The sequence below is a fragment of the Chelonia mydas genome, chromosome 17 (genome assembly GCF_015237465.2).
Source record: "Chelonia mydas isolate rCheMyd1 chromosome 17, rCheMyd1.pri.v2, whole genome shotgun sequence".
NCBI lineage: Eukaryota > Metazoa > Chordata > Testudines > Cheloniidae > Chelonia > Chelonia mydas.
In genome coordinates, this window is record NC_051257.2 from 2,951,516 (window position 1) to 2,965,908 (window position 14,393).

A 14,393-nucleotide genomic window follows, 5' to 3' on the forward strand; every position below is an offset into this window, starting at 1 on the left:
GGTGGGGGGCTTCTGCTGCTGTGGCTGGAGCTGCTCAGGCAGGACCCTGGTGCCTCTTCCCGGCTCTATGCTGCAGCTTGCTGACTGGGCACGGCCGTCCCCTCTGATGGGCTGCGCTCGCCATCTAGTGACGGAGGGAGGGAATGGGCCAGTTGAAGGCTTCTGGTAACTTTCAAGCAAGTGTCTTTGTGGGGGGCGGGGGGGAACCCTTTTAAAGATAGCCCTGGTCAGAGTATTATGATTCCTCTCTCTGGGAATGGGAACCCCCGAGAAATGGGAAGGGTTGGCTGGGGGGGGCTCTTGCCATGCTCTGGGCAGCGCCAGTGTCTGGAAGGCTCAGGGGCGTGATGTGTATCTCCCCAGTCATTTCTGGGGGCTCCTGGCAAACAAGCCATGCAACCTGCTTTCCCAGCTCTGTTGGCTCTGATACGCACCAACCCAGCACCTTCTCGGCGGCAGGTTTCTGGGTGGGTTGGAGGGCAAATGCCTGACGCTTTAGCATGAGCTGAGTGCATGGAGGGGGTGAGAGAGAGCCTTCCTGACCCTGCAGCGGTGGGGCCCCTTGTGCCCTGGAGCATGGGGCTTGTTCCTCAGGCCATGCTAGGCTGAGGGTAACAGTTTCTCGTGGCCGTGCTGTGAGGTGCATGTGGCCAGAGAGGCCTGTGTACCAACTCTGGGACTCCTTGTTCAGGGCAAGGCAGTGCCAGGAAAGGGTGGGTTCTGCCTCATTGAAAGGGTTACGGTCTAATCCCAGAAGGAACAGGAGTGAATGCGAACACGTGGCTTCCTCCCACTCCCCGGCCTGGTGGGGCTGAGATGCCAAGCTGGGTGGAGGACCTAGAAAGATGGGGGAGCCCCTGGGCAGGCAACAGGCCCTAAACTGCCCAGCTGCAGAAGAAGGGAAAGGCAGATGGTAGCATGTGCCAAGGGGCAGCAGGAATGAGCTGGATCGAATCCAACCCAGCCCCTGCCTGCCTGGGGTCTCGATGCCAGCTGTGGAGCTCCGAGCTCGGCCTTCCCCACCAGGTGGCATCAGCGAGCAGGGACCTGTGGCTGGTTAATGATGTCTCCGAAGCATGGGTGCATCCGCTTCCCCAGTATGGGGGGAATGTGGTGTCGCTCTGGGCCTGGATCATCTCTCCCCCCCCCCCCCCGGGGCTGCCCCTCGGCAGGACCCCCGGCATTGCCCTGCGTTACTGCCCGCAGATGGGCATGGTGCCTTCGTCCTCTTCCTTCCCTACACGGCTCGTGGACTAAAGCCAGTGCCCTGTGAGAAGGTCCTGGAGGGGGACCGCCCCGGGGCCTGTGGCTAGCAAGCCGGGGTGGGCAGGCCCGGGTAGCATGGCCATAGCCAGCGCATGCAGGAAGCAGGCAGCTGGACACGTGTGGGCAGGGGCAGTCTCTTTGATCTGCTGGCGCTGCCCAGTAGCATCAGAAGCTGGCTGGTTGGGGGGGGGGGGCTGCTTGGGTGCTGCAGAGCCTGGGCGTGGCTGGGTACAGGAGCTGGCTTGGGCTGTGCCGGGCCTGACTGGGGGCAGCTATCTAGCTGCTGGGCCTGGGTGTCTCAGGACAAAGCCTCAGGCTGTTCCCTCTCCCAAGGGTGCCCTGCCCCCACACTGGATGGCCCACCCTGGGAGCTTGTGCCTGGTTACAGCCAAGGGAAGGGTCCCTGGCCCAGCCCCTGGGCAGAGCTGCTGCCTGCCTGGCATGGCTGCTGCATAAGGGGCACATGCTCCTGCCCTGATCCTGTGGCTGGCCCCAAGGGGTTGGAGGTAAGGGCAGGGGCATGCTGCATGGCAGTGCTCTGGCATCTTCCTGTGTCCCAGCATACGGTGCCATGGGTGCCCACAGAGCCCTAGCCTGTAGGGTGCACACGCACTGGAGAGATGCTCCCACGGGTGCCCTGCTCTCCTGGCAGCTATGCTGCTGGCCCCTCCTACCCCAGGGGCATCCAGCAGGGTCTGCCCCTCTCCAGCTGCTGCAAGGGAGAGCCCAGCCAGGGCTGGAGTCTCTGCCATGCACTCCCTCCTCAGCCGTCCCGGAGCTAATGGGATTTGGAGATGCTGGGGCTCCAGCACTGGCTCTGCCTTCAATCCCATTATCTGTGGCCAGGCAGTTCCAGGCTAAGCCGAGTGCCCTTTGGACGCAGCGGCTGGTGGCTTTAACCCTTCGCAGCTGCCTCCCCAGCGTCAGAATCGGGGCCTGCGTGCTGGCTGGGATCTGCCAATGAGAGGCAGCTGACTCGCGCTCGGCTTCTCCTCTTCCCACATGGGCTCGGCTCAAGTGAGCGCTGGCAGCTGCAGAAGGGGGACCGGAGGGCCCCTGTCCATGGGGCTCAGCCGAGAGCCCTTGGGCTGGTGGCCCTCTGGATGCGGGGGTGCAATTCAGGGCTGAAAGGGGTTTCCAGTGGGGCTGGGTGACTTGCAGCCGGCGCTGGTGGAGGGGGCTGTGAACAGGCCCCTGGGCCCTGTCCTGAGCGCGTGGCTGTTTCCCGCGCTGGAGCGGCATGGGGAGCAGGCAGGCATTGCTGCTGGGCCATACCTCCCGCCCTGGGGCTGCTGCCTCCTCTCACCGGGCATGTGAGGCATGGGCTGGACTGCTGCACCGGGAAAGGTGGGGGGCTGTGGTTCTGGGTGAGAATCCCCCACATCAGACCATCCCCCCACTGACTCCCCCCACCCCTGGCCCTCTCTGAACTCTGCACAGGGGTCTGTCCTGGGGCACCTCTGCTCCCTAGGGCTGAAGCCTGGTCCTGGCTCTTACCCACGTCAAGGGCATGGGCTGGGCACGGGCTCTGGAAACCCCCAGTGCCTCCTGGTTGGTCCCCACCCCAGCACTGGGGTCCCGGCAGCTGCAGGAAGCGGTGGAGGAAGACAATAAGGCTGGCGCATGCAAAGCAGGTCAACCTCAGCTTCCCCTTTCCCTGGAGTTGGGGGCAGGTGGAGGCAGCTATTCCAACAGCAAGGCTCCCTCCCCGCGTCCTTAGCTTGCAGGGCCCTGGGAGCCTCCAGCCACTGCTCCACTCCTTGACAAGCCCCATCCTGCTCCCCCTCGTCTGTTCCCAGCAGCCAGCTGAGGCCCGGTGTGCCCAGGCCATGCGGGAGGCTGCCCCCGTCCAGTCTTGTCAATCCGGAGTCCCTGGCACTGGTGTTACATTCACTGCCCCCAGCCAGCGTGATCCTCGCGCTGCCAGTTTCAGCCCTGGGCGGGGGCTGGATGGCACTTTGGGCGCTCAGGAAGGCACACGAGGTGGACTTGGTATCCAGGAGGCAGCTGTGTCTCTTCCTCCTTCCTGTTGGGCAGGGGCAGAGGGCTCAGGCCTCAGCAGCTGAACTCCTTGCTCCCCATCCCAGGATCTGCCACAACATCCAGCAGGGGCGCAGGGCTGCGTCAGCTTGGCTGGTGGCTGAGCCGTTCCGCACTGATCACATCATTAGGGTCCAGAGTCAACACCCTGCTGGAAGGAATGGAGGGGTACCAGGGCTGGGTTTGCAAGGCTCCTTCCCTGGCTGTGAGGGCTGGCCAGGCACGTTCTGGGCCAGAGCTCTGCCGTAAATTTACCCGACTACCCAGTCCCATCCTGCCCAGCACTTGCCTCCAGGCTGCATAGGAGGCCTGATCCCCTGTAGGGGGAGGTCTCCAGGTGACCCTGTCTCAGCCTCTCCCAGCCCCGTCCCATCCTGTACGATCCCCGCTGCCAGGCACTGGAATTCCCTCCCGGACTCCCTTGTGCCGGGAGGCAGCCGCTGCTCTTGCGGCTCAGTGCAGAGCCAGGTGACCAGCTGGGGGCACTGCAGAGGTGCCATGCAGCGGGACCAGGGAGCTCTGCCAAGACTGCCCAGGAGTGGGGGTGGAGGAGAGAGCCCCTGGGCGGGGCCGGTGGGACGGTGCTGTGGGCTCCGGGGCAGGGGCCCTCTCCAGGCAGCGGCCAATGCTGGGGTGTGACTGTCCATCGCCCCTTAGCCTGTGCTGTGTGTGGCTCGAGGCTGGCCCAAGGAATTGTGTGAGCAGAGCGCTTGGAGCCTGACTTCCCCGCCTGGACGCTGCTCGCTTGTCCCTTTGTGGCTGTGGCAGCTCACCGGGGAGAAGCTGGTTCCCCAAACGCTCCTGCGCGCGGCGCTGGCCACACGCCAGGGAGCACCCCCCCTCCCCCCCCCCCTCCCGAGGCAAGACGTTCATTTCCTGTGCTTTGCTAGGCGGGGCTGGCTGGAGGAGCACAGACGGCAGGGGCCGGGAAGGGGTTAAGCAAGCCGGAGCAGCCTGTGCCGGGCTGGCCCCTCGCCCTGTGCTGACAGCCCTGGCGTTTCCGCAGCCTTGTGCAGGCTCAGGGCTGCCTGGAACGTGGTTTCCTCTCCGCTCTGGGAAGCCTGGGGCCAAGCTGCCCTGGCTGGCGCAGGCAGGACTCCCGTAATGGCTCCTTTGAGCAGCAGGCTGCGGCCAGCTCACAGGGCTGAATCGGGCCCGGCTGGCCCGCTGGCTTAGGCCTGTCTGGAGCTGTGGGCTGTGCCCTCTGGCCTCCTGCCACTCTGCGGGCCATGGAGGAGGAAGAGGAGGCCATAGGGTATCTGGACAAAATCCTGGAGGATGAAGAAGATTCGGAGCCAGGCACCCCCACCAGCCCAGGCCTGGGGTGTACCTTCCTGGCCTCCAAGAAGGTGGGCACACATCTGCCTGGGGAGGAGAGGGGGGCTGGGCTGGGGGGGCGGTGTTTGGGGTCCTTGTCAGTGTCAGCTTGTGTCACTGCGCCTGTGGGCAGAGCTGGGGGCTCCTGGCACCTCTGTGGTGGGTGCTGGGCTCTGGGGCATTGAGCCCTAACCTGGGGGGGTCTGTCCCAGTCACTGGGATGTAGTTTGGAGGGACAGGCAGTGAAGTGCCCTCCTCTAACAGGGCCATGGCGCCTGCCCCTCCGTCTCCTGCCGTCCCTGCTGGGGGGAGAGCACCTCCCGGTGCAAGAGCTTTCAGGGCACGAGCTGGGCAGAGCAGTGAAGTGTACCTGGGGCCGAGGCTGGGGGGCAGGGCAGGGAGCCTGGCCCGGTGACACCAGTGCTTGTTCTGGCCTCACTCAGAGGGTGGTGATTAGGGCTCCGATGACTGGGGGAGGGGGACAGATTCCGTCCCTGGCTACAGGGCTGCCCTGCAGTACTAGCCCAGCCAAGCCCTGGTGCCAGTGGACCCAGCAGCCCCTCCCCTTGGCAGGGCGCGTTGGACGGGGCAAAGGGGCTGCTGGCTCTGCAGGGCCCTGGGGTTGCAGCCTTGGCCTCTGTGCACGGGTGGGCTGGGGCCATGCACTGGCTGAGGAGCTAGGGGTCTCTGCGTACCCGGGTGGCAGTGTCTCCACTCAGCCACACAGGCCTCTTGCTGCCTGCTCCGGAGAGGCACTGGGCCAGCTCCTGCTCTGAGCCCCTGGCTCTGCCACGGATGTGCTGTGTGGCCTTGGGCTTGTCCCCAGGTGCTGGCTGCTGCCCTCAGTAAAGCAGAGCCAGAACTGCTGGTCCCAGGGCTGGGGGCTCACAGGGGACAGCCGGGGGCTCTGGGACTTGCAGGCCCTGGACCTACCTATGCAGCAGGGGCAGCCACCACTCGCCGTTCCACTCCTCCTGTGCCCCCAACAGGATGGCAGGGCCCAGTGCTACGGCCTGTGGGAGGTAGTGCCCTGGCCAGGCTTCCCAAACGGGCTTTGTGGGGAGGGCCTGTGCTGGAGCCCAGAGCCGAGGCTGGCGCTCACCTGCTCTGCCCTGGCATGGGCAGCAGGGCTGGGGCTGCCCCAGAGAAGCAGGACCAGCCTGTGACTAGTCAGTGGCTAAAAACCCACAAGAAACGGTTCTGGCCTCACCCGGCTCCTGCCTTAAAGGCCCAGGGCTTGTCTGGGGAGGGGCTGAGGGCACTGGGCACAGGCGGGGGCAATGGGGCTCGCCCAGCTGGGAGACAGGCCTAGAAGAGGTGCCTGGCAGTGATCCAGGCCCGTCCACTGGGGACTGATTTTCCCCCCACCCACCCACCAGGTGCTGGGTCCCCCCCAGCCAGAGGGAGCAGAGGGTGCCGTGTGGTGGGGGAGGAGTATCTGGCTATCAGCAAATGGAGCTTCCCCCTTACCAGCAGGGCAGTGAGGCCCCCACCTCACAGAACAGGGGAACTGCCCTCCCCCATGGCCGGGGAGACGGATTTCAGTTCCGGGGGGGGGGATGGTGGCCCTGGGCCAGCGCCAGGCAGGTTAGCACTTCCTGCCCATGGCTTCCAGTGGTGCTAGCCACGTCCCATGGCTGTCACAACAGCAGCCGCTGGTGTCCAACCAGAGCAGGGTTGGGCCCTGGTCCTTGCCGGGCTGGGCGTGCAGCCGTCCCTCCAGGCTCAGGGTGTTGAGGTGGGCCAGCTCCATGGGCCCCTCTGCCTGCAGGGCACTGACTGATGCGAGGGGGTCTGTGGACTCGTGGGGGAGGCTGCATGGCCAGGGGCTCCCGGGCACCTCCTGGGAAGGGTCTGCCTTGGTGCCGAATGCTGGATCCAGCCGGGAGGGGGGTCGCTGAGTCCTCACCAGCTGAGCCCCAGAAATCGCCAGTGTTGCAAACCCTCCAGAGCGGCCCCTGCAGCAGCCCTGCCTCGTGCTGGGGCTGGGCTATGGGCTGCAGCCCCCTCTGCAGAGGGGTAAAGAGCCAGGGGCCCTGAGGATCTCCAAGCACAGGGTGTGCGGGGTAGGGAGCTGTTGACTGCAGGGCAGGGCTGAGATGCAGCCACTTCTGCTTTGCATGTGGCCACGCATGCGCCGCCAATCCAGGCCAGACTGGTCCCACTGCCCACCCCGCGTTTGGCCCGGACACCTGGGTTAGCACCCGTGAGCCGGGGGGGGGCTCTTCAGACTCTTCCCGCAGAGGGTCTTGGCTCTGGAAAGTGGCACTGGGAGCAGCACCGACCCCGGCTTCATGCTGAACTGCGCCCAGCCCCTGAGAAATCCCTCACCCAGCCTGGCTCTGGGTGGTCAGGGGCCCTTGGATCTGGGGCTGAGGGGGCTGGTGCAAGCAGCCATGGCTGCTTGCCCCCTTGGAGCCCATGGGGGGTGCGCTGCCCAGGCTCAGAGCCCTGGGGGGAGCCGGAGCCTGGTTGAGGAGGCCGTAGAGCGGGGCAGAGGGCGCTGGCTTGGGTGGAGCATGAGGTTCCTGGGCTGCTGTTGTCCCCAGGGCCTGGGGGCACATGGGGCTGCTGAAGCCAGGAGGCTGGCCACCAGAAGCTGCCCTGGGGTAGCCCAGCTCCTGTGCTGAGGCACTCCCACCCCTCGGACAGTGGGCTGTGCGCAGGGCGAGTGTCGGAGGGGAGACGGGTAGGACTGCGAGCTGGCCTGAGGACGGGAGCCCTGCTGGAGCACCGGCCTGGGTGCCAGCGGGGGGAGCCGGGGAAAGGGTGGTGCTGGTACATGGCCAGGGGAGGCAGGGCTCAGTGAGGCGCTGGCAGCTGGCCCAGTCCCTGCAATGAGCATAACGTACCTGGCGGCTGTGGGCCTCGCCCTGTGGGGAGGGCCAATATCTGAGACCGCAGGAGCCCCAGCAACAGAGCTGGGATCCTGCCAACTGAGGAGGAGGGAGGGCTGCAAAGCCAGCTCTGCCCTGGGCTTCCCATTGCGCCCAAGGCTGACACTGCTACTCTGGCACCAGGCTCTGCCATGCATCTCCCTGGCCACGCCAGCCTCCCTCCCTCCGGAGAGCCCCTCCCCTGGGAGCGGATCCTGGGGGTTCCCCTTGCAGCACCTAGACCCTGACATCTCTTGTTGTCATGCAGGGCGAGCGGGATGCCGGGAAGGGGCTGGAGATGCGGAAGTTGGTGCTCTCGGGCTTCCTGGCCAGCGAGGAGATCTACATCAACCAGCTGGAGGCGCTGCTGCTGGTGAGTACGGCCCAGCGGGCGCCGGTCCCCTCTGCCAGGGCTAGCCCCCGGCACTGAGCCCTGTGCTTCCGGGCGCGAGGCTATGCCCTCCCGGGGTCTCTCCCCTGCCACATCAGGTTCTGCAGGCGGGAATCTGGGCAGTGGGGCTCCAGCGCCCCCTATGGGAAGCAGGCGTTAGGCTGGCTGGAGACCTGCCCCAGCTCCCTTCAGAGCAGGGAGCATCCCTGCTGGGGGGTGCGTCTCTAATGTCAGCCCCACTCACAATGGGAGCCAGCCCAGCAGCCTCTCCGCCCCTCGTGGGAAGCAGGGTGGGCGGCTGAGGGTGCCACTGCCTCGGGGGTGGGGAACCTGAGTAGCAGCAGTTTGGGTGGAGAAGGAAGAGTCCTTCTGAGGCTGGGGTGGGTGCAGGTCTCTGTCCCCTCCTGGCTGCTGGGGTCAGAGCTGCTAATGCAAACGTGTCCTGCCCGCCCCCTGCCCAGGGACTGGGATGCCTGGCCAGGCATGTAACTCCTGCATCTGTGGGATGGGGGCTGACCCATAGGTGCCCATTCCCTACCACCACCTGCGGAGCGAGGGCTGACGTATGCTGGGGCCAGACGTCTCTCCACATCGCACCCTGTGCCAGGCCTGGCTGTCCTTTTCCTGGGCCCTCCTGCACCTCCTGGTGGCGCTGCCCTGGCACCCGGTCCTTCCCCTGTGAGCCTGCTGCCCTTGGGTTGCGCAATAGGCAGGGCTGTCAGGGTCCCGCCTTCCCCTTCCCAGCACAATGGGGAAGTCTGTGCGGACACGCAAACTGAAACTGCCGTCTGCAGCCCCCACACGGCATGGCGTGGGCAGCGTCCCCACACCGCGGGGCCTGGAGCCCCCTTCTCCTGCTCCCAGCTGGGTCCACGGCGGCCTTGGCTAGAAAGGGCCTCTGCAGATCTGTGAGAGGAGGGATGGCTGGATCCTGACCCACCACCCCCCTGCTAGCCCAGCCCTGGGCTCCCCCACCGACTCTGCCTGTGCCCCTCACTCCCGACCTGCAGCCCCGCTGGCTGTTCTCAGAGCAGGAAACTCCTCAAGCTGGATCACCCACTGAGTGGCTCTTCCCCCATCCCAGGGCAACATGGGGCTCGACCCTGGCAAACTCTCCTCACCTAGCTTGACCCAAACTTGCAGGCAAGTGCCAGAACTGAACATTGACCCCTTGTTTCCCATGGGCCTAGGACCCACAGGGGGCGGCCTCCCGGGATGCAACACCCCAGCTGGAGCAGGCTGCACTACGTGGTGGGGCCTGTAGTTCCCAGGGGCTGCCCCCCTGGCCTGGCCTGAGAAGGGTGGCTCTCAGCTGTCCCATGTCATGCCAGTCAGGGGGCCCTCAAGCTCCTGTCTGGCTCTGCTCCGGCCCCTGTCTCTGTGGCAGGTTCCTGCTCTAATGCTGGCTTCCCCTGCTCGCCGCAGCCTATGAAGCCCCTGAAGGCCACGGCCACCACCTCCCAGCCTGTCCTCACCATCCAGCAGATCGAGACCATCTTCTACAAGATCCAGGACATCTACGAGATCCACAAGGAGTTTTACGACAGCCTCTGCCCCAAGGTGCAGCAGTGGGAGAGCAAGGTCACCCTGGGGCACCTCTTCCAGAAGCTGGTAAGCTCTGCTCCCCTGCAGGTGGCTGGGCATGGCTGGGATCTGGGGCGTTGGCCCTGGGGTGAGGGCGGAGGCAGGGCTTGTCTTCTGGCTCCTCGCCTGCTCGCTGCCAGGAGAAGGGAGGGATTGAGCTGAGTCCAAGGTGTTCTTCCCAGGTGCAAGCCTAGGCTGGAGGGGGGTGGCGGAGCTCTGTGTGGGGCAGTCCTGGGCTGGAATGGCTGGGGGTGGCCCCTGGGGAGACCAGGGCTGGGGCTGCAGGCCCCACACAATCTGCAGGCTCCCCTCCTGCTCCCTGGTGCTCGGGAGCCGAGTGGGGCTATGGGCTCTGGCTGGGCTGTCCCAGGGCAGTTTGGAACAACAGGGACCAGGCTTTGAGAGTCTCTGGAGCAGCAGCAGGTGGCTGCAAACCCCTCTGGATGGGGGTCTGGGCCCCACAGAGCCGGGTGGCTGTTGTGACAGCTCACACCAAGTTGGGCCATGCGCAGGCTGCAGTCGCTACTCCGATCCCATGCAGGCTCGCACCCTGGGTGTGCTCAGCCAGCAGCCCCTCTGAGTGAGGCTGATGGAGCCTGCGGGGCTGAGGGCTTGGGACAGTTTCCCTCTGGTCTGTCTCCTTCCAGCGCCCCAGTGACAGGCAAAGCCCCCTGAGCTTGGAGATGAGCAGGGCTGGGTTATGGCAATCCAGGCTCCCTGTGGCTCCACCCCCGGCTTGGCACTACACAGAGCCCATGCCCAGAGAACAACAGGTCCCCTTGGCTCCCCGGGGGGCAGAGTGGGTGATTCTCTCCTGTCACATGGAGCCTTGGGCAGGAGCTGGTGGGGGCCCCAGGACAGTTGAGTTCGGAGTTAACAGCATTGCTATGTCGGTTACACTGGCAGCGGGGGAGTACTTCCCTCTTCAGAGCTGGTGGTGCAAGCTCTCAGCAGACTCGGGCAGATATCACTGTGTCAGTTACATGGGGCTCACGGGTCCCACCTTACTTCCTGGCTGCAAAGGGCCAGGAACTGATTTCTCTGTGCTTGCTGGGAGGCCTGGCTCCAGGAGCTGGGGCCTGGGAAGCTGGGCCTTAATCTGCTCTGAGTGGCTGCTGCTAGCTAGGTGAGAGGGCTGCCAGGCCCTGGCACAGGGGGAGGGCCGTGCAGACGCTCCTGGGAAGCAGATTGCTCAAGGTTCCCTGTTTGCTTTGTAGGCTCAGGCAGCAGCAAGCACCTGCTCTCATGCGAGCTTGGCGGGCTGGTGCGCCGGGGGTTGGTTTGTTAGTGGCTGTGCTGGGGAAGCTTCCTTCTACCTGCGCCCTCTGGTCCCTGTCCTGTGGGGAGCCCCCTGTACCCGCTGCTGTGGGGTGGGGCTGGGAGAACGTCCCTGTGCCAGGGAGGCTGGGGGCCATGCATGGCGGCCAGTGGTATGTCTGTGGGCATGACGTTCCCCATGCTGCTGTCCCCCAAGTCCATCTGCTGTGCTCCAGACCAGGCATGAGGCCTGCCCCACTGTCCTCCCCAGGCTTCCAGCTCTGCCCCGGCTGGTTCCTGGCCCCCGGCAATCAGCTCTCGCCCAGCACGGCCTGGGCACCTTCTCCCAGGTCCCTGTGCCCACTGCAGGGGCTGGTGGGCGTGAGCGTCTCCTGCAGGCTCCTCTGGGGTCAGTGACCTCCCCAAAGCAGCCAGGCTGGGGAGAGGAGGCTGCACCGAGCTCGGCCGCCTAGGGACGGGTAGCTGGCACACATGGAGCCTGCTGCTGCGGCCCACCCCAGCCGTCAGGCTGCACCTGGGGTCCTGTTAGAGCCCCTGACTCCAGGGCGGGCGGCACCTCGGGGGGGGGGGGGGGCCCCCAGGGCAGAGTCGCTGGGGCAGGCGCTTCCCCAGAAGGGAGCACCCCCGGCCATGTGCCCCTTCTCCCCGCCCAGGAGGAACTCGCCTGCTCCCCTGCCCCAGCTGGGCAGGCATGTGAGAGGGGCCGGCTCCGGGGGAGCATCCTGCCCCCCCGCCAGCTGCTCAGGTTGCTATGGAAACTGCTGAAGACAAAGTTCGAAAGGAGAGGGCCCCCATCCCAGGCGCGTCCTGCCAGGTCTTGTGGGTAATCCCCCTCTCCCCTCCTCCGCTCGCCCCCAGGCCAGCCAGCTCGGTGTGTATAAAGCCTTCGTGGATAACTACAAGGTCGCGCTGGAGACGGCGGAGAAATGCAGCCAGAGCAACAACCAGTTCCAGAAGATCTCCGAGGTGAGTAGGGCGGGCGTCTCTGGCAGCTGCCCCGGGGGGGGTGGGGGTTTGCTGGAAGCCTCTGGCCCAGAGCCCAGCCGCGCTTGCTGGGTGGTGGCATGGCACAGGGCTCGCAAGGCACCGAATGGATCCCAGGGCAGGACCCAGCCTGCTCTCCCCTCTTCGCTGGCTGGCGTGGGGGGCGACCCGGGCCCGAGAGTGCGGCTCCAGCTGCACTGGTGCCCGGGCTCCGTGGTCTGGTGTGAGCACAGCAAGGTGGCGAGCGTGGAGCATGTGCCCTGCAGGTAGGGTGACCAGATCCAAAATCTGGGGCTTTGTCCGTCTTATATAGACGCCTATTACCCTTCAACCTCTGTCCTGATTTTTTTTTTCACACTTGCTGTCTGGTCACCCTACCTGCAGGCTCTGTCCAGAGAGCTCAGTGGGGGTCAGGTTGGAGCCCCTCCTCTGCCCTCTGGCTGGGATGTGGGGGGGTTGGGGAGCTCTCTGGCCCATGCGTGCCAAGAACTGACTGGCTATAGCAACAGCCTGCAGGCACTCAGGCAGGGGTCCCTGGAGAGCAGCGTCCCTGGGCCAATGCTAGCCTGTGTCCCAGGTGGGCTCCATGGCCCCCACGGTGACGTCTGGGCGCTCTCGGGGCATAGCGACGGGGCTGGGCTGGGCTGAGCAGGGCTGGCTCCAATGTCTGTTCCCACTGCACCTGCACTCCGGCTGGGAGTGGAGCGGTGGGAGCCCACGGGCAACAGCCTTTCCCATTGCCAGGCTTCACTGAGACGTGTCTCTCAAACCCATTTGGTTCTTGCAGACCTGGCCCCCTGCACCCCAAGCCTGGCTCAGTCATGTGAGCTCCTTGCCTGTTCCCCTGTGGCACTTGCTGGCGGACGTGGTGCTTTCTTGGTGCCATACGCGAATGGCAGACCCCGGTGCTGTCCCAGCTGCTGAGACCCGGCTCCCTGTGCTCCCAGAGGCTGGGCAGGGTGCAGGGATGTTCCCTACTGTGTCCAGGCCGTGGGACCCGGGTCTTCTTGGCTAGGAGGTGTGATTACCAGTGTGGAACTGGATTTGAACCCCAAACTCCTCCTGCACAGGGAAGGCCACGGGGACCGGGCTGCTGCAGTGCATTCTGGAGCAGCCTTTCATCATGTCCTCTGGCACTTGCTGACTTACCCTGGGGTGCATCATGCAGCAGGACCCCCATGTAGGGTGGGGAGCAGCCCTGCTCCTGCTTTTCCCCCTCTGCAGAGAACGAGCCCCTCTGCCTGGGCCTTTCCTGGAGCTGCAGCAGCTCTGGGGGCCTGGATGACCTGGGCCAGGGCTGGCTACCACCTGGGGGATCTAGCTCTGTTGTAGCATCCAGCAGCGTGGGGCTGGAGCAGGAGCAGCCCTCAGGGCACTTCTGGCCTGTGTGCGCCTGAGTCTGAGGTGGTTGGCAGGGGGCTCTGTTGTGTCCCGGAGCAGAGCCAGCTGGACCAGGCACCTACCCAGAACCCTGGCCCTGCGAGTCCCCAGGCTGCCGCTCCAAGCCTCCTAACGAGCCTCTCTCCTGTGGGCAGGAGCTGAAAGTGAAGGGCCCCAAGGACTCCAAGGAGAGCCACACCTCAGTCACCATGGAAGGTACGGCGTGCATGCGCGGGTGGGGAGGGGGCTCTCCGCCTTTGTCTGCGGCCCCGAGCGCATGCATTATTGATTAGCTCCCGCGTGTGAGTGGAAAGCCCTTTTGTGTGCCCGTGCGTGGCGCTGGTGCTCCCCTCGTTAGGATGCTAGCAACGTCTGGCAGCCCCCCGCCCCCTCCCCCCGCTCCGCCGAGGTGCTGATGCCGTGTTGCAGCCGGGCTGAGCTGCCAAGGGGAGGCAGGGAGCCGGCCACAATGGCCGTGCGGAGACGGGGCTGCCATGGAGATCCTCCTCATTGTCCGGCTCTGCTGTAACTGCACCTACGGTGAGTCAGGGCGTGGGGCAGGGCCGCTGGGGGCGCCGCAACTCCTAGGGGGAATTTGGCCCGGTTTCCGCAGGGCCAAATTGGACAGATGGGCAGCCCGGCTGGGGCTGTTCCCAGTGCATGCCGCCCCTGGGAGTGGTGCTGCTGGGCCTGGGGGTCTGAGCTGGGGGGTTTCTCCCCCTGGCACCGTGCTCTGCAGCCTGAAGTTGGTAGTTTCTTTGTTCCGGGCGGTGAAGGGCCACGTTGATTGTGCTCTGCCAGGGCATGTGCAGCCTTGTTCCTGGGAGCGGCAGCAGCCAGGGGAGGATGGGCTTCTGGGGGTGTCGGGGAGAAGCCAGATGCCCTCTGTCAGGCATGTGAAATCATCACTGGGCCCGAGGGGCTGGCGAGGTGGAGGGAAGGAGTTGGGGAGGGTCCCATGGCACCCTCGCACAGCAGGGTGGGTCTGTGCCAGGCTGGGCAGGTCTCATTGTCTTGGCTTGGGCTGTCCCAGCTGGCATGTGAGCCTGTGCTCGTGAAACACTCCGTGAACGTCTGACCTTCACCTGGGGCTAGTGCCGAGCGGGGCTGGCAGTGGGTGCTCTGACTCCGGGGGGGCATGGTACCTGTCCCTGCTCCTGGTCGGGATCTGGCTCCTGCTGGGCCTGGCGCTCTTTTCTTTGGGTGGTGGACACCGTACACACCCCTCCCAGATCACCGCCAATGGAGGGGCTGGAGCAGCAAGTGACAACAGATGG

The 14,393-nt window shown here is 65.4% G+C and overlaps 1 protein-coding gene across 5 annotated transcripts in view; it reads left to right on the forward strand.

The window, feature by feature from the left end:
• Positions 1–14,393, forward strand: part of ABR (ABR activator of RhoGEF and GTPase) — a 95,203-nt gene that overhangs the window by 43,653 nt on the left and 37,157 nt on the right. For 3 of the 5 annotated variants that reach the window (XM_037880571.2, XM_037880572.2, XM_037880574.2), the window contains exons 3-6: positions 7,768–7,872; positions 9,316–9,501; positions 11,611–11,718; positions 13,272–13,332. In XM_037880571.2, coding sequence (XP_037736499.1) covers positions 7,768–7,872; positions 9,316–9,501; positions 11,611–11,718; positions 13,272–13,332 — 460 coding nt within the window. Of the gene's footprint in view, positions 1–4,163; positions 4,656–7,767; positions 7,873–9,315; positions 9,502–11,610; positions 11,719–13,271; positions 13,333–13,367; positions 13,657–14,393 lie in introns of those variants that run through there. The other 2 variants (XM_037880573.2, XM_037880575.2) reach the window with 2 other exon arrangements.